The sequence below is a fragment of the Erpetoichthys calabaricus genome, chromosome 11 (genome assembly GCF_900747795.2).
Source record: "Erpetoichthys calabaricus chromosome 11, fErpCal1.3, whole genome shotgun sequence".
Classification (NCBI taxonomy): domain Eukaryota; kingdom Metazoa; phylum Chordata; class Cladistia; order Polypteriformes; family Polypteridae; genus Erpetoichthys; species Erpetoichthys calabaricus.
In genome coordinates, this window is record NC_041404.2 from 40,697,636 (window position 1) to 40,717,607 (window position 19,972).

The window sequence follows — 19,972 nt, forward strand, 5'->3', positions numbered from 1 at the left end:
GGCTAAATCAACGAAAAAATGTCTTTGTTCCAAAATTTACATACTGTTTGTCAGATATATAGTGCCTTTCACATCTATCTATCTATCAGATATAGTGCCTACCACATCTATCTATCGAATATATAGTGCCTTTCACATCTATCTATCGAATATATAGTGCCTTTCACATCTATCTATCTGATATATAGTGCCTTTCACATCTATCAGATATATAGTGCCTTTCACATCTATCTATCTATCCATCAAATATATAGTGCCTTTCACATCTATCTATCTATCAGATATATAGTGCCTTTCACATCTATCTATCTAATATATAGTTCCTTTCACATCTATCTATCTATCTATCTATCCATCAAATATATAGTGCCTTTCACATCTATCTATCTATCTGATATATAGTGCCTTTCACATCTATCAGATGTATAGTGCCTTTCACATCTATCTATCTATCAGATATAGTGCCTACCACATCTATCTATCGAATATATAGTGCCTTTCACATCTATCTATCGAATATATAGTGCCTTTCACATCTATCTATCTGATATATAGTGCCTTTCACATCTATCAGATATATAGTGCCTTTCACATCTATCTATCTATCCATCAAATATATAGTGCCTTTCACATCTATCTATCTATCAGATATATAGTGCCTTTCACATCTATCTATCTAATATATAGTTCCTTTCACATCTATCTATCTATCTATCTATCCATCAAATATATAGTGCCTTTCACATCTATCTATCTATCTGATATATAGTGCCTTTCACATCTATCAGATGTATAGTGCCTTTCACATCTATCTATCTATCAAATATATAGTGCCTTTCACATCTATCTATCTATCTATCAGATATATAGTGCCTTTCACATCTATCTATCCATCAAATAGATAGATATATAGTGCCTTTCACATCTATCTATATTTGTCTTTACCTTATTTCTTGTACCTTTTCCAAATTATAGAGGTATTATCTCTTAATCTTACTTACAGTGCCTTATCTTTCTATGTCATATAGCGCCTTTCATGTCTATTTGTCAAGTTCAACTTGTATCTTTTGAAATATCTCCCTACTGTATGTTAACCTGTAAACAGAGTAAACCTGCAGTGATAAACTGCGCCTTTCATTTCAGTTACGTTGTAAATGCATCATAATTATTTCACCTCTGTAATGTACCACCAAGTAAAGAGCACTGAAATAAACAGACGAACAAAGATGATAATAAAGAGAAAAAAAAAAGTGAACGTCAGCTTTTCGTCTAATTTTTGCCAGGCTATTGCAGACGAGGATGAATAGAGCAGAGCGGCGCGTCACCTCCATGGTCAGAGCCGGCTGGTCTCATTAAATCAGCACAATGCCTGCTGACTTATCTTTTCCCCAAATGCTTCTATCCATTCTTGTAGTCTGTGAGAGTATTGTTATCACAGAGCACTGCTTTAAATCAAAATAAATTAATAAGAACCGTCCACCACTTCAGCATTACCCAGACACACAGTCCTCAATACATGACATCCAGGGACTCTTCAGGCTTGGCCCGGCTGCCAGTAATTTTATTTTTCCTTTGCTTCTGCCAGTACGCCGAGGACAGTAATGTGTAAGGACTGACATCGTGAGGAGGCTGGTGAGCAAAACCCCTGAATGTGATGAGCTAGCCTTCAGATGAATATGGGCTTGACATGAAGACCTGCATTTAGAAATATACAAGGGTCTACATATAAAGTTAGAATGCCTTTGGAAACTCATCTGGGTGGAGTTTTTGTTTATTTGTAACTTGCAGTCTGTAATATACAGGTAAATCATGTGTATGGTGGAGATGTTAACCATAAGGCCATTGTCATTGCTGTGTCACTGCAGCAGGGTGACTGACAGATTATAATGGCGGTTGGGTGGCTATGTGCACACTTTTCAGGCCAACTCACTTTGAAAATGTTACAATGGCAATTAAGTTTTTTTTTTTTTCCCCCTAAGCCGATGTGGTTTTAGTGGAATAAATTTGGCTGCATCTCTGAAAAGGATCTGTTCAAAATGAATATCATTTATTATTTTTCCATGGCCTATTTGCATTAGCACAAAAAAAAATTTTGAATTAGCATAAGCTTCCCTAATTTGGGGTGTTCATAAGAAATGCAATGACTTACTTCATGAAGTAGATGTGTGTAAAAAATAAGAATAGTTGCATCAGATATTTTAAATAGTAAAATATGTGCTTCAGTATAAATGTTCTAAAAGATGACAAAGACAAAAGAAAAAGTTGGGGCGACACGGTGACCCCGCATATTGTAAATGCAAAATAATTAATTACAGGATACGAGTCTCAGACTAAACTGGCAAAGGTGATGACACTTTGTGTTAAGTACAGGCCAGGCAGGAAGAGGCGGGTCCAGGGGGACGGACACTGGAAATGATGTCAGGGTTGGTCGGGCTGTCAATCATCTCTCTGTGGAAGGAGGAAGAGAAGAGGCGTTTAGTATGCACTGCCACCTTGTGGATCTCTGTTGAATTACCACCACTAGAGCCTTTAAGCTGCCCTGTACGACACATGTGCGACAATGTTTAAAATCTAAATATTCTCGATTGTAATAAAAATGTGTCACCCTCTGATACAGTTCCATTGAGGGCTTCATCCCTAGTCAAGGATTAAAAATCAAAAATATCATAATCATAATTACTGACTTTGAAATAGTCAAAATAAGGAGCACCAAAGGCTTACGTTTGAAATTCGTCATTATTAGCCTACTGGGAGTGGCTCTTAGAGGGCTAGAACCACCGATAAAGAATAGAATATCAAAAATAGTATCATATTCATGATCAGTAACCTCGAAATAGCAGAAAATGACACTCCACATGACTATATTACCAATCAGTTTTGTGAAGGAGCTTTGATCTCTCATATTCCGTTAGGCCACAGGTGTCAAACTCCAGACCTGGAGGGTCACGGTGGCTGCAGGTTTTCATTCTAACCCTTTTCCTAATCAGTGGCCGGTTTTAACTGCTAATTAACTCCTTTCCCCTTCATTTCAACAGCCCTGATTTTAAGGATTCAGTCCTCTGAATTGATTCCTTTCTTCATTAAATGGCAGCCAAACAGAAATGAGATGTGAGACGAGCCAACAGATGAGCAGCTAAATTGGAACGTCAAACTCCAGCCAATTTCACTCCAACTAATCTCTTAATAAGAAGCCAATTCTTGCTGTTAATTAAACTCCATTCTTTCATTCCATGGCCTGTTGCTGCTCTCATTCTGCCATAGCAGACATTGTTGACTTCTCTGTTTTTTCTAAGAACATCGTCAAAATGTTTTGGTGACCTGAGCAGATCAGCCTTACTGAGACCTTCACCTTTATTTTCAGATATTGTGTGATTGGCACGGCTGGTCAATGTGGCAGCTCGTTTTGTATTTCCTTATTGTCAGTCAGTCAGCTATATCCTAACTACAGGGTCACGGGGGTCTGTAGGAGCCAATCCCATCCAACACAGGGCGCAAGGCAGGAACAAATCCCGGTCAGGGTGCCAGCCCACTGCAGGGTACACACACACACACCAAGCACACACTAGGGACAATTTAGGATCGCCAATGCACCTAACATGCATGTCTTTGGACTGGGGGAGGAAACCGGAGCACCTGGAGGAAACCCATGCAGACACAGGGAGAACATGCAAACTCCATGCAGGGAGGACCCGGGAAGTGAACCCGGGTCTCCTTACTGTGAGTCAGCAGCGCTACCCACTGCGCCACCGTGCCGCCTATAAATGATACTCAATTGGCAAACCATACAAATGGAGATATGGCACAGTATGAAATTACTATGAATTCTTTATTATTAATCAAATGTTCAACACAAACATTTGTGAAATTTCATTGCAGAGAATTGAGTTGAAGTGACGTTAATATATACGCTTTTACTTTATGTAGTGTGCGAGATCCGTACAAATGCAGGCACATGATGTTGCAGAGGTGACCGTGATACTAAATCAGAGGTGAATGCCAATGTCCACTTGTAACACAATAACAAATATTTATAGTTTAGTATAGTATAGGATTTATTTATTAACAGCAACTGCCCAGTGTGCCCATGCATTAAGATGGCCCTGCAGGGCAGTGACATGGATGTGTTCAGTCCACAGTCCAATGCCGGGATCACACATTTCATTTTAATCGTACTGTTCTCCCATTTTCATCACTGCACATTCACAAAAATCTCCAGTCCTCATCCTTCTGCTTATTTTACTCAGTCTGATCAAACCCGTCCAACATTAAAATAACGTCTGAAATGTGGCCCTCCAGGACTGGATTTTGACACCCGTGCATTGGGGGCCAGTGGATGTTTAACTCACAACTTCAAGTCCTTCTGATCATTTTTGCTACAGACACCCATTGGTTTACTCTTTATCATAAACGTGTAATTTCCTGTACAAAACAGGGTTCAGAAATGGCCTGAAAGTGAGGGGTTTCAGGGCTAGCAGGCCATAAAGTTTGACGTCTTGCATAACTAGACATGAAGATGAGGCAAACCGTATGCACAGTTGGGGTTTCTCTTGTCCTGGTGATTTCAAAGCCTTCATAAGTACTTGCTCGAACAGAGAAGAGCGACTCGGCTGATTCCAGGGCTACAGGGGATGAATTATGAGGAAAGATTAAAGGAGCTGAACCTTTACAGTTTAAGCAAAAGAAGATTGAGAGGAGACCTGACTGAAGTGTGTAAAATTATGAAGGGAATCAGTCCAGTGGATCGAGACTGTGACTTTAAAATGAGTTCATCAAGAACACGGGGACACAGTTGGAAACTTGTGAAGGGTAAATTTCACACAAACATTAGGAAGTTTTTCTTTACACAAAGAACGATAGACACTTGGAATAAGCGACCAAGCAGTGTAGTAGACAGTAAGACTTTAGGGACTTTCAAAACCTTTTTTTGGAAGAAATAAGTGGATAGGACTGGTGAGATTTGTTGGGCTGAATGGCCTGTTCTCGTCTAGAGTGTTCCAATGTTCTAGGAACACAGAAATGACTAAGAGCAATTTTAAAAAGTGTGGTTTGTGTCAGGGTGTATAAATCTTAATGCTTGCTTCTAGAAAATTAATTGGATTTACATGCCAGGAAGAGATTCAATGGTTTTCAGACTAAACAGAAAGGACGGGCACACAAATGAACCCTATCTTGTGTGATGGATGTCCACGATCGGGATACCAGGGCATCCACAAGGCACTACCTTCCCCGGGACACTAGAAGGCAGTCCTCCTGGGAGATTCCCTCAGGGCACACTGGGAGTTGGAGTTTGGCACGGCCCTGTTGGGCTCTATTGGGGTCTCCAGGGGGAGCTGTAGAACCCTACTTTGGGTTTCCATCACACCTGGGAGTGACTCCAGTTAACCCCGATGAGCCACCTGGAGTACTCCCAGGTGTAACATGAAAGGAGGCGCGTCACTCCATTCGGGAGGAAGAGGGACAAAGCTGGAGGCAGAAAGGAGAGAGATAAGAAGGAAAAAGGGACTGAATTTGGTGTTGTATTGTACTGTGCGGGGCGGCACGGTGGCGCAGTGGGTAGCGCTGCTGCCTCGCAGTTGGTAGACCTGGGGACCTGGGTTCACTTCCCGGGTCCTCCCTGTGTGGAGTTTGCATGTTATCCCCGTGTCTGCGTTGGTTTCCTCTGGGTGGTCCGGTTTCCTCCCACAGTCCAATGACATGCAGGTTAGGTGGATTGGCGATTCTAAATTGGCCCTAGTGTGTGCTTGGTGTGTGGGTGTGTTTGTGTGTGTCCTGTGGTGGGTTGGCACCCTGCCCAGGATTGGTTCCTGCCTTGTGCCCTGTGTTGGCTGGGATTGGCTCCAGCAGACCCCCGTGACCCTTTGTTCGGATTCAGCGGGTTGGAAAATGGATGGATGGATGGATTGTACTGTGCTGCTGTTTAGGTGGGGAGGGAAAATAGCGTTCCCCACTTAAAAATAAAACTGTGCTGTGCTGGACCTCGTGTCTCCGCCTGCCTGTGTCGGGTTGGGACGGCTGGAGCGTCCCTGGTTTCCACATCTGGCTCTAATGTTTTTAAAATTCTTTATCATTGTCTTCAGTGCTTAAAATCTCATATTACTTATTTGATTGATAAATCCATAAACCCGTGATCTGTGTCTTCTAGGTGTTTTTGTCCCACGCTGCAACGATGAGGGTTACTACAAGCCGACGCAGTGCCATGGCAGCACCGGGCAGTGCTGGTGTGTTGATAAATACGGCAATGAGATCGCAGGCTCCAGGAAGCAAGGGAATCCGACATGTGGTAAGCGGGTCAACTGGTCACACAATGCCTACCAACAAACAATCAGACATATAAATAGAAGTGATAATTAGGGCTATAAGAGAAAACACAAAGAGATTCTCATAAGGGGTCTTGGGCATCCAAAGGCAAACCTCATATATTGAAAAGAAAAACGTGTGATAAAATCGCTCATTCGTTGACTATCTCCTTGTGGAAATCGAGTCTGCCCCAAGATGCCAGTATCTTTGGCTATGATGGTTTCTGGGAGGAAGAGATGGGTATAGTTGTTCGGTACCCAGAAGTGACATCATGGATGTTGGCCTGTCAATCATTCTTTCTACAGAGGGGTAACTGTAGAAAGAATGATTGACGAGCCAAAATCCGTGACGTCACTTTGGCGTACTGACCAACTGACCAACCAATCTTCCTCCAAGAGTAATGCAGAAAGAAAGTAACTGAAGACGTTAAAGCGAAGGCTAACCACAATCTCCTTAAACTAATGACCTTTTGAAGTATTCCCCTTTATACACCGTCACACATGCGACAGGCTTACTTGATAACCATATTACCCCGTGCCACCAGGCGATGGTGTACTATAATGGTATCTCTTCTTCTTCTTGTTGTAAGGGAAAAACACAAAGAGATTCTCATAAAGGGTCTGGGGCACCCGAAGGCAAACCCCGTATATTGAAAAGAAAAACGTGTGGCAAATTGCTCATTCATTGAATTCAGTGGGGAAACTCTGTAGAAAGAATGATTGACTGGCCAACATACATGACGTCACTTACGGGTACCGACCAACTGTACCCACCTCTTCCTCCCAGAAACCATCATAACCGAAGATACCTCCATCTTGGGACAGACTCGATTTCCACACAGAGATAGTCAATGATGGTGGGCTATGATAGCATGGCTATGATGGTTTCTGGGAGGAAGAGGCGGGTACAGTTGGTTGGTTACCGGAAGTGATGTCATGTATGTTGGCCTGTCAATCATTCTTTCTACAGTTTCCCCTCTGAATTGAATGAATGAGCGATTTGCCACACGTTTTTCTTTTCAATATATGGGGTTTGCCTTCAGGTGCCCCAGACCCTTTATGAGAATCTCTTTGTGTTTTCCCTTACAAGAAGAAGAAGAGATACCATTATAGTACACCACCCCCAGGTGTCCCGGGGTTTTATTGTTATCAAGTAAGCCTGTCACGCATGTGACAATGTATAAAGGGGAATACTTTAAAAGGTCATTGATTTAAGGAGACTGTGGTTATCCTGCGCTTTAACGTCTTCAATTACTTTCTTTCTGCATTACTCTTGAAGGAAGATTATAGACTCACAACAGTCCCGGGTTTGTCGAGGAATGCCTTAAAACTTGTCTTTTTTCTTGCATGATAAGCGATATAAATTTCTTTTCTTCTTTTCCTACTTCTCCTCCACCCTTTCCCAAGCAAGCTTTGTCCTCCTCCTCTCCCGGCTCCAATTCACCCGGGTGGGGTGGAGGAGCTCAACCCTGATTCAGAAGTACTTCCTGTTCACCGGGAGGCACTTTTGAGTCGAGCAGAACTTCTATAGGACAGGTGAGCTCCCTCACATGACTCAAGTCTTCCGCCAGGGGTGCCCATAGGGACCAGAGCTCTAATGCTGCCGTACGGGTGTACAAATGGGAGTTCCAGCAGAGCTGTTCTACCAGGCAGTGTAACCGGGACAAGCACATGGTCCTGAGTAGTAGTCTTCCTCTGTCCTTACATTATAGCAGCCTCACAAACAGGAAAAGAAATGCCACTCGTAGGACCGTCTTCACAACCTCATAGGCCCCTGGGAAAAGTAGAGCACTGGGGCCCCTGTTTTTAAGTAAAACAGAAACATACATAGGAATCAGAATAAACGTGGGCCCCTATGCTCATGGGACCCCCGGGGAACTGCCCAGCGTGCCCATACATTAAGATGGCCCTGACCACCCATGTTGGGTGGGACATCCATCCACGTGGTCCATCCATTCTGAAGGCAACCCTGCTGGTTGAGGTAACCACCATCTCATTCAGTGTGCTAACCCATCCCTGACTGGCACAAACTACATCCATTCTACCCAATCTCCGAGTTCACCCACCCTTTCCATTGTACTGTAGGTGGGTTAACAGGAAGCCATGGCTTAACATGAAAGCAGAGCAGAACATCACCATAGAATGGGTTGTGACCCATCAATCTGAACATTCACTTAAACATGGGTAACATTGCCACCCTGCCTTTTGAGAGTTTCTCCCAACACTCCAAAGTTAGCTGATCACTCTGAATTTCCACCATGATTTGGACTGCTTTGCCATTTATACTAAATACCAAGCTGTGGCTCTCTGGAGCTCTTGATGGATGGATGGATAGATGGTTACATATGAGAAGTAAAATAGGAAGGGGAAGTGTTCTGTGAATTTGAGGTCTGTCTGAGGCTGAGTCAGGAGTGCTCACCATTCTTCTCCTTTCTTTTGGTTTGTAGATGAAGATCAGGAGACCTCTGGAGATTTTGGCAGTGGTGGTGCTGTGGTTCTCATCGACGATCAAGAAGATGACCGAGAGCGGGCAGGAAAACAGAAAGAAAAGAAGGCCCGAATTCGTCCACGAGGCGCCATTGAGGACGACGAGGATGAGGAAGACGATAAAGAGGACGAGACTGGCTATGTCTGGTAGTGGCCGGCTGCCATTTCAGGGACTGTCATTGACTGCACAGATCTTAAGCCATTCCACTCGTAACTTTTTTTCGCAATGTAAAATGAGCAAAAAAAAAAAAGAAAGAAAAAAAAAAAAAAAAAAAGAACAAAAAACAAACACAACCCCCTTTAAACTGTACCAACTCAACAGAACAAAAATCTTTTTCTCTCCTCTACGCACACTTTCTCACGACTCTAACCGCGCTCTCTAACTCCTTTTGTTTGACTGACAGTTTCCCGTGGTGGCCTAAGAGTCCACTGGTGTGAGTTCTTTGTGAGAAATTCCTGTTTCTCACTTTACTTCTACAGCCAACCGACAGGTGACGCCAGTATCACAATACTGCCAGAGTTCAAAAAGGTTACAGCCAATCAGGTCTTTGATGGCGCAGACGCTACTAATGAGAGACTTGTGGACACATCTTCTGTTGTGAACTGACCAATGGCTTTCTTGCCTCTTTGACATTTAGGCATGGCTTTTTCAGTTGCAGGTTTTGTATGACTAACATTTTCGGGCCCAAGAACGGAAACCAGGAGGCGATTAGTTTCGGGTGACTTGGACAAACTCGATTAGCACTCGGCCACTACCAACATGCTAGTAAGCGAGCACAATTGTAGGTAGGGGACATAACAGGAGAGCCATTTACCCTCTGTTGTTAACAGCCAAATCAACCGATGCACCTCGATTTTAGGTTTCATTGTAAGTAACATACCGGTCCAGGTCCATAATACAATCTGCTAATTCTTTTTCAAGTGGAGTCCTGGCACTGAGATCCGCAAGCAAGTGTAAGAGGAAGAATGGAGGCGGAACCGTCAAGATCCCAATTTACAATTTCTCACTTAGCAGACATTTGTATCTGAACCGACTTACTAAAGAGGCCCTCTTGGCCACTAGGTGCACCTAAGGCTATTAAGAACTCGCTCTCCTTATGTCACGTGTCTGCTTTGAAAACATGCCATATCGCCAGAGGGGCAGGATGGGTTGACGGGATGAGATCACGGGATAGTCTGCAGTCAGTTCCTTCAAGTGTGTAATGAAACAGGCGCAGTATGCCGATCACAATGAGCATGTACAGTGTTTGCTACCGTGTGCAGTCGTGTGTCTTTTTGGTTCGTCGGACTTTGTAAACATTTTCTGAATGCGTCCCCATGGCCTGATCGTGCATTGCGGAGACATTAGAGGCAGCTCCCTGAAAATGAATACAATTCCACATTCATATTCTCGGGGAAATGCACTTCTTTGACTAATCCTCTCCATTAAGGGGAGTTCTATTTTAACGCGTTAGATCTCACCCTTTGCCATTTTGTTTCATTGGCCGAGACGGGTCTAGCTGCAGACCTCTGGTGCGCTGCAATTTGGGAGTTCTACCGAATAGCCAATCAGTTTGCATGTTTTTGTGAGATGATTTCCACAGTGAAAATTCTAAGAAGGGTCGGACTGTGGCTTGCAGCATTGCAGCATGGTGTAACTAACCTGCAACAAGATGTGATCACTACAAGACAATGCCTACTTGATAGTCATCATTACCAATAACTCTCCCACAACCCTAAATGTAACCCTATGTTTTATGAGAATGATGAGCAAAGTACACCTTGAAATGGACGTGAGGAGAAAGATGAACATGACCGGGTGAATCACGTAACATTGATTAGCTCCTCAATGGAGCAGATCTCTGGAGGTCTGCAGCTAGGTTTTGTTCATTTCAGGAGCTCCAATGACCAGTCAATCAGATTGCATTTTTATGTCTCATGGTTCACACAACACAAACTCCAGGAAGGGTCTGGCTGTGGCCTGCAGCGCTATACCATAGTGTCACAAACGACACCCTCCCTGCAGCAAAACCTGATCGCTACGAGACAAACCTACTTAATAGTTGTCATGACTCCTGAGGGAGATAACTCTTCCATAACCCTAAGCTTTTTTCTTAGCCACCACACCACCCAATATGGAAGAAAATAAGCCACAATGTTTTAACTGAACCAAAGGAGTTCTTTAATAGCATTAATGCTAATCCAGACCACTAGTGTAAAGTTCTGAATGGTCAGTTAACACAGTGTACACCCTTTATAGCTAACCCCCCCCTTTGCCATTCCATAAATAAATGTCAACCTGTGTAGTTCATACGTACAAGAGTTAGGTCATGTCTGGTGACCCTTAGTTAGCAGACATTTAACAGCTATATTGCTTACAGGGACCATTAATTGTCTAATCAGTAACGGCCTGGACTGTTAAGTTATTCCTTTCATAAGAACAAAATTTTGCCTTCACGTAACTCTAATGTTTGCCTGTGGATATATTTTATAACTATCTTCTTCGTCGTCTTTCCGCTGCTCCCATTAGGGGTCACCACAGCAGATCACCTTGTTCCAGATCTTCTTGTCCTCGTCATCTTGTTCTGTTACACCCATCACCTTCATGTCCTCACTCACCACATCCATAATCCATAAACGTTCTATTAGGTATTCCTCCTTTCCTCTTACTTGGCAGCTCTATCCTTAGCACCCTTTTCCTAATAACTCCAATGTCTTCCTGTGGATATATTTTATAAGTATCTTCTTCATCTTCTTTTGGCTGCTCCTGTTAGGGGTCGCCACAGCAGATCATCTTTTACCATATCTTTCTGTCCTCGTCATCTTGTTCTGTTACACCCATCACCTGCATGTCCTCTCTCACCACATCTGTAAACCTTCTCTTAGGCCTTCCTCTTCTCCTCTTGCCTAGTAGCTCTATCCTTAGCGCCCTTTTCCCAATATACCCAGCACATGTCCAAACCAACGCAATCTCGCTGCTCTGACTTTATCTCCACAATATATAATATATTATGTATTCAGGATATATTTTCTAAGTATATTATCCTTAATAAGTACCTATAAAGATACAGATTTGGCTAACACTTAAAGAAAATAACTAGTATGAAACTATTTGACATGCATGAAATTCAGTTTGTTACTTATTGTTGAACAACAGCATATATTTTCCTAGTGAAAGGATTTAAAGTTAACAGAGCTGAATACAAACCCTGAAGAGACCCCTACAAACTGAGCATATATTCTTCCACAATATGAAGAGTGTAAGGTGGACCATTAACGTTACTGGACAGAACATTTCACCCTATGGGATGCTCAGGTCAAGAAGGTGCTTCCATCATTTTGAGGACTGGTTTGCACTTAACATGTCCCCAGTGGTCACTGGGGCTCACTAACAATACCATTGTACGACACTGAGACACACCCCCAGAATTTTTGGTGATGCAAATGTGGCACCGCATTTCCAAAATGGTGAAATTTATGGAGAGGCTGGTGGCAGAAGTGAGGCAAATAGGCACCCGGATGATACCTGTCTGTCCGGAACTGCAAAGGTGCTCAGGTGAGAACAGATTCATGGAAGGAAATTGTAAATAGCACTAAAAAAAACAAAGCGGTAGGTAAGTAAACACAGAAAAATGTAAGGGGCAAATCCATCAAAGAAGAAAAGTAAAAGAAGGGGCAAATATAGCGAGAAGGATATACCACCTATTCTAAAAGAGCTGGGCAGGTTATCTACTTCTATTAAAGCCAGTCATAACAGGCACAGCTCACAGCTGTCTCCTCAAGCTTAGCCATCTGTTATATGACATTGACCAAACACGGCCACCATAAGTATAACTGCATTTTGGTCGCGGAGTGCGTGTTCACTTTTCATCGCACTCTGCACACAAGGCTAATGCACTAAGTGTAAATTGAGTTTAACTCTCTAGTTGTCTGCCAGTTTCTTACTCCACTATGGAGTCTGAAACTCCACTTTCACGCAGAGCCACTGATGGGACCCTGTCACTTACGTGTTTACGGAAAATACCAAAAACGCACCCTGATAAAAATTTACAGAATGCAGGAGTATCCAGCACTTGGCTTTTCCCACCTTAGCTCATCCCAGGTTCCATGTAGCCATCGTTTCATCCCAAATTAAAAGACAGAATTAGCTCTTTAAGCAGAAACCGTTAACAGATGCCTGTCATGGGGTTGTTTTCATGAATGTGCCCTGTGATGGACTGGCACAGAAAACCCCACTTGATATCATCAATTCTAAAAAATGTTTAGAGAAAGGATAATACAAAACAGCTTCAACTAAACAGATCAGTGCAGATTCTCCAATTGATTTTCATCATTTTTACCTCCTTGGTCGTGTCTTTTGTCTCCTTCTTCATGGTCCATGTCTCCCCAACTCACTCTTAGTTCACCTTTCTCTTGGTCAGGTTCTGCCGTCTGGAGCCAGAGATCCTAACTAACGGATGTGCTCTACCTGCTCACTCTGTTGAAGTTACTTTGGTATTCCTCTCGTTGCCCAGCTTCACTCTTGATCTTGATATCTGCTGATCATTTCACATGAGGTCAGGTGCTTTGCCCTCCCATTAGTCTTATCCTAAAGCATTATTAGCAGTGGCCCAGTGTGACATGTGTGCCCTGTGAGAAGTTGTGCCTGTTGCTGTAAGTCCAAGATCGCTTACTGGATCGCATATCCAATAGGACCTTCATGAACTTATCCTTATTTTTTTCATCTCTTCTCACATTACAATAATGAATAATCTCAGGTCGGGCAGGACATGGAAGTGTAACTAATTATTGAAGCTGACAAGCTGCTGCAGAGCACTGAGCTCTGGCATCACTCGGTGGCTCGCTTCCTGGCCTGAAGGAACAGCAGCCAATTAGAAGTGAATCAAAGGCTCTTCTCAACCTGCTCTTATAATAACTAAAGCTCGATCCGCACTTAATAGATTTTTTTTTTCATTTTCTCCCACATCAATTAACGGTGATGGCAGTGGAGCTCGGACTACATCGTATAAACCAGGGGTGTCGAACTCTGGGCCTGGAGAACCACGGTGGCTGCAGGATTTCATTCTAACCCCTTTTCCTAATCAGTGACCAGTTTTCATTGCTAATTCATTTCTTTTCCCTTCATTTTAATAGCCCTGTTTTTAAGGATTCTGTCCTCTGAATTGATTCTCGTCTTTATTAAAATGACAGCCAAACAGAAATGACACATGAAACAAGCCAACAGATGACCGGCAAAACTGGAGCTTCAAATTCCAACCAATTTCGCTCTAACCAATTTCTTAATGAGAAGCCGATTCTTGCTGTTAATTAAAGCCCGTTAATTCCAGGGTGTGTTGCCGCTCTCATTCTGCCACAGCAGACATTCCAAAAACAGTTGATTTTCTGTTTTTTCTAAGAACACCATTAAATTGTTTGGGTGACTTGAAAGATCAGCCTTACTGAGACCCTCACCTTTCTTTATTTTCAGATATTGTGTGACGGGCACATATGAGCTGGTCATGCGGTGGCTCATTTTGTATCACGTTATTGTTTGCTGCTAAATAAGGAAAAAGAAACAACTAAGAGGCCAGAGTCAAGTTAATTAAAACAAAGGCAAAAGAAGTTAATTAAGATGATGGTTAGAATGAAAATCTACAGCCGCTGTGGCCCTGGACTGGAGTTCGACCCCTCGGTATATACAATAGTTTTATCTACATGTTAGGTGGGCTATTGGTCTACGGTATGTGTTTCAAGATTTTGATGGAGAGTATACTGAACCACAAAGTCCCTGGGCATTGAGTCATAAACGTTAGCGTCCACTTGGTCTAAGGCAAGGGTCTGCAAAATCAGTCCTGGTGGGCCATGGTGGCTGCAGATTTCTCCTTAACTAGAAACCAGTCCTGGACAATAACTGATCATCTTTAGTTTTATGGCTTCTTCTGCCAGATCAGGTCGTTCTTATATCATAGATGTTTGTTTTTCTTTTTCAAGGATATGATCCCAATGATTTGTAACCCGAAACAGATGACTAATTCTGAGTCATTCAAATATTTTATCAAACTTGATAGCCCACGATGAATACATACGGGTGTAGATGGAAACAATTTAGACGGACACCTGCTTGTTACTTTGTCATTTGTATTTTATTGCTAACAGAAATGGGGAATGCAGCCGTTTCCGACTAAAATAAGCAAACCATGGTGGGTAATCTTAACAAGCGAGACAATTAAAATAAAGCATAAAAACGATGCATCAGCAATAAGCGCATCAACAGCAATAATTGACTTCTCATTAAGACACTCAAGCTGCAGCCACTGTGGCGCTCCAGGACTGACACTGTCCATCCCAAAATAGAAATCTTTAACGTATAGCAGCCTGCCTGGCAGGATATGAAGAGACAAAGACCTGGTCTGTGTTACTCTCCTTTACAAATCATGAGCCCACTTGAATTCAACAAATCTACTCCCATCTAATAATGATGATTTATGAGCCCTGTTAGGGAATCTAAAGGTTCTGTGTGGAATGTTCATGTAGATGGTTCTTGTGGGAACCAAAAATGGTTCCCCTATGGAAGCACTCTGGGACCTTTACTTTTTAAGAGTGTAGGTAGTGAATGGATCATTCTTTACACTGCATGGACTTTGCATGTTCTCCTTGTGTGCACATGTTGGTTTTTCTTTGAGTACTCACATCCCATAGACATGTCTGTTAGCTTCACTGGCAGCTTTGTCTCTACTGTATAGGAGTGAGCCTGTGGCCAGGCCAAGACACGTCATGAGGGGTGACAGTCCATCCAGATTTTTTAAAACTGATTGAACATTCCTGATTATCTAGAGGCCGGCTGGTTTTGAATCCAACTTAGTTTTATCCTCACTTTGGCCCTTCATTATTTCCATCTTCCATCTCCTCTGGTCCTTCTTAGGCAGTACAGCTTTCATCTTGACCAAGAACTGTATTAACTATTTAGATGGCTGGATGGATGGAAAAAGACCCTCCCAAAAATAAATCAATAAATATGGTTTAAAATTGGTAGAGTCAAAAGTACATAGACAGATCACACCTTCAGCTGTGTGTCTCCACCACAAACACCGCATAGGGCAGCAGCTTACTTCCATCTGGTTTTCAAGATTGAGAGTCAAGAACAATAGCCTGTAGTGGTGTAGTGGTAGTGCTGCTGCCTCACCACAAGGAGACTGGGGTTCATATTACAGGTGATCCCTGCATGGAGTTTCCATGTTCTCCTCTCCCCTTGTATGTGTGGGTTTTCTGCAGGAGCTCTGGTTTCTTCCCACAGTCCAAAAGACATGCAGGATAGGTGGATTGGCATTGCTAAATTTTCCCTAATGTGAGGTATGTGTTCACCCTGTGATGGACTGGCGCCCTGTCTGGAAGTCATTCCAGCCTTTCACTTGATGCTTTCTGGAATGGCCTCCAAATTCCCCACAACCCTATTTAGAATAAAGTGGGTTTATGAAATAGATGGATGGATGGACGTACAAAATGCAATCCTAATGTTCCCTTGATGCTCATGTTTCCAAGTGTACGGACACAAACATGATATATAAGTAGGAGAGCAGCAAAGTTGCTCAGTGGCTAGCTCTGCTACTTCCTGGATCCATCATCTCAGGTTCATCCAAGTCCTTTTTGTACCTAATGAATGTTCTTCCCACATCCCCCGGACTTGTGGCTTAGGTGAAGTGGTGACACTAAGTTGGCCACGTTGTCAGTGCCTGAGTGGAAATCTGCGTGTGCAGGTCCAGTGGTTGATTGATGACTTCTCCAGAGCTGGACCCTGCCGTTTTTCCAGTACTGACCCCCCCCCAAACCCCCCAAGAGTGACGCTGGAATGGATTGAGTAGGTTTGACTATAATCATCTGCACAGTTCTTTACTTAATGTAGCACTCTGCGAGTCATCACAGGTAAAGTAGCTAATCACACGGGATGACATTTTGTAACAAAACTTCTAAAGTGCTTTTCTTTTCAATGTAAATATCTGCAGCACAACAGCAAAGAGAACTTCTCCGTCTTCCCATGCCGCGCTGTAAATTACACCCATCCGTCATGTGTGGAGTCTCGGGAGACGGCGCCGTGAATAAAGACCCTTTAAGTGCTTTTAGAAACTAAAGAGCTGCGGGGGTCCTTCAGGTTTCAAGCAGCCTTTGCACAGTAGAGGGCAGTGACAACACCTAGGGACCCCTCCCAAGTGTCACATCAGTCACCTAAACCTCCAGTCATAAAGCAACGGACATCAGTTGAGTCCTCACCCTTTTCATTTAACAAACGTACATTTGAGATTAGGGCACCTCTATAGTCTGCAATGCACGGTAGCATCGGTGGCCATCTTTGCCGATTTCTCATTTGTTGACTTTATTATTTTTACTTTGTAAACAGAAAAAAAAAAAAAAAACCTATCTAAAGCCATCTGTGGCTCTCTGGCTGCGTTTACTTGCATCAAGGGGATTTTATTTAATAGTCTTCAGTGTAGCTCGATCTCTAGACCTTTAGACTTAAACTGTATCGTGAGCTTTGAATGTTTTTTTTCTCGAGTTAAAACCGGAATGTTGATGTTTTCAGATGACTTTCTAATTTGAATGTATCTGTCCCATTTTGTCTGTCCTAATAAATTTGAGTCTGTCCACTACTTGCCTCTGATGTGCTTTATTCTTCATGGAGAAGGTATCAGCACAACACTTCAACGAGCCCACACACAGGCAAAGCGTTCCAGTGAAATGGATGTCACCTGGATGGAATTAACAGGATGGTAAGCCCTGAAGAAGTGTGGAGTTGAACTGCTGACGATGGAAAGACTTGGACCAAGATCTGCTAACTGGAATGGAGGGACCAAACCTGCTCTAATGGAGGTAGGTGTGAAAACGCTTTAAAACGGCTGGGTAACAACCTGAGAGACGTACTGGCTTGTAAGGTAAGTGGCCATTCTTATAATCCATAGCTTTATTGGATAAAGTAAACAGCGGACAGCTCATTACAGGTCAGCACAGGTTCAGAAGAGGGAGGTCATCTTTTACCAACATGTTGGAATTCTGAGAGGAAGCAACAAAAGGATACGATCAAAGTGGAGCTTATGAGATTATTTATCTGGACTTTCAGAAAGCATTTGATAAGGTGCCACATGAGAGATTGTGCAACGAACTGAAAGAAGTGGTAGTTCAAGGTGTTGTGTGTATATGCGTGCAGAATTGGCTCAGACACAGGAAGAGGAGGGTGATGGTGTGAAGAACCTCATCAGAACTGGCCGATGTTAAGAGTGGTGTTCACTCAGGGGTCAGTGCTAGGGCCGCTGCTATTGTTTAATATATACTAGGGGGCTTTGCCCCCTGCTTGCTTCACTCGCCAACCCCCATGCCTGCGCTACATGCTAGCCTCTCTGCGGTTCTGACGCTCGCGTATGGGGATGTGCATGCACGATTTAAACAGATTGTTATTTTCATGGGAATTGTTACATATGCATAATAGACCTAACTATTTTACATTACAGTGAGTGATTAACCATAGTAAAAAATAGTAAAACATAATAAATTGAAAGAAAATTATGTTTCATGTTGAGTTAGAGGTATTCGTTGCATAATACAATTTCGTTCTATTTGGCTTTGTAATTAACATGCAGATACTTTTTAAACTGTAAAACTTACTGTAAAACAATATCGCATTGAATTTTGATTGATTCTGTGTTTGGACTTTCATCGTGACAAAGCAACATATAACTGCCCGTGATTGAATTTTGTGTTTTTCTCTCTATTAAATAAAACGACTTTTTCGAATGTTTGGCTCTGAGATTTCTTGTCTTCCATCCATCCATTTCCCAACCTGCTGAATCCGAACACAGGGTCACGGGGGTCTGCTGCAGCCAATCCCAGCCAACACAGGGCACAAGGCAGGAACCAATCCCGGGCAGGGTGCCAACCCACCGCAGGACACACACAAACACACCCACACACCAAGCACACACTAGGGCCAATTTAGAATCGCCAATCCACCTAACCTGTATGTCTTCGGGCGCTCCGGTTTCCTCTCACAGTCCAGAGGAAACCCACACAGACACGGGGAGAACATGGAAACTCCACGCAGGGAGGACCCAGGAAGTGAACCCAGGTGATTTCTTGTCTTTGCAAAAGTTATTCTAATGGTAAACTGTTAACGTTTTAATACGAATGGCATATCACTATCTCCTTTGTTGTGTAATGTTATCCACGGAAGATGTACTATATTACCTTTTTTGGTTTCTACAGTAATTCGTGTGGTGGAAGACTGGATGGTGTTAACAGTTGTAGATATTCTTTGAGATATTGTAAGTTGAGGTTTTCATCTTCTGCACGATCACCACCAACTGTTTCAGCATAGTCTATTGATACGTATTTAACCAATGTGGCGCGTAACCGATAGACATTCTTGACGTTAATTTATTTGACTTCATCTTTTCTCACTGCTAGGATTTCCCATGTGCTCCTTTTTTCTGTTGATAACCCTAAAATAGGAGTTGGACATATGTATTCTTTAATTGGGAACTTAAAGTGAGGAAAACGTTAAAATTTGAGCTGAGAGAGCAGAAAATGTGTCTGTTTGCAAATGATTGAGAGGAGGGCGTGACTTAAAAAAATCTCATGGCCAGGGTCTCAACTCACGGGACTTGAAAAAATCTTCCAGAAAGTCTTGTCTCATCGCAGGATTATTTTATTATAACAGAGAGATATATAAATGAATTGAATTGGAATATAAGTAACATGGCTATGACGTTAATCTGCATCCAGCCATGCATGTAGGCCTCCAACCTGCAGGGAAAAACTTGGGGATTGGTGGCAGAATTGGCACTCCAGCAACCATAAAAAAACTCACACTGGTTCCATTCTATCTGAACTAATGTGGTGCCGAGGTGTCACCCGTCGCATGGCTGCACTCGGGTCCTAATCTGGAATCCTAAATTGGTTTGTCATGTGGGAGGTGCGGCAATGGACTGTACCAGCGTATGCTCCTGATCAAGATAAGTAACAAGATGGTTAAGTTTTGATGATGATACCAAGATAGGTAGATTATCAGATAATCTGGAATCTATTGAATCGCTACAGAGAGACTTGGACAGCATACAGATTTGGGCAGATGTGTGGCAGATGAAATTTAATGTCAATTAATATAAAGTATTACACATAGGAAGTAAAATGTTAAGTTTGAATATACATAGGGAGGTCTGAAAATTGAAAGTACACCTTATGAGAAG

The 19,972-nt window shown here is 42.7% G+C and overlaps 1 protein-coding gene across 1 annotated transcript in view; it reads left to right on the forward strand.

Annotated features, from left to right (window-relative positions):
* The window catches only part of spock1 (SPARC (osteonectin), cwcv and kazal like domains proteoglycan 1), a 633,015-nt gene extending 615,632 nt beyond the window's left edge, over positions 1–17,383 (forward strand). The window contains exons 10-11 of the mRNA XM_028812997.2: positions 6,143–6,280; positions 8,744–17,383. Of these exons, the coding sequence (XP_028668830.2) occupies positions 6,143–6,280; positions 8,744–8,934 (329 nt within the window). The 3' untranslated portion in view covers positions 8,935–17,383. The remainder of the gene's footprint in view (positions 1–6,142; positions 6,281–8,743) is intronic.
* The last annotated feature ends 2,589 nt before the right edge of the window (positions 17,384–19,972 follow it).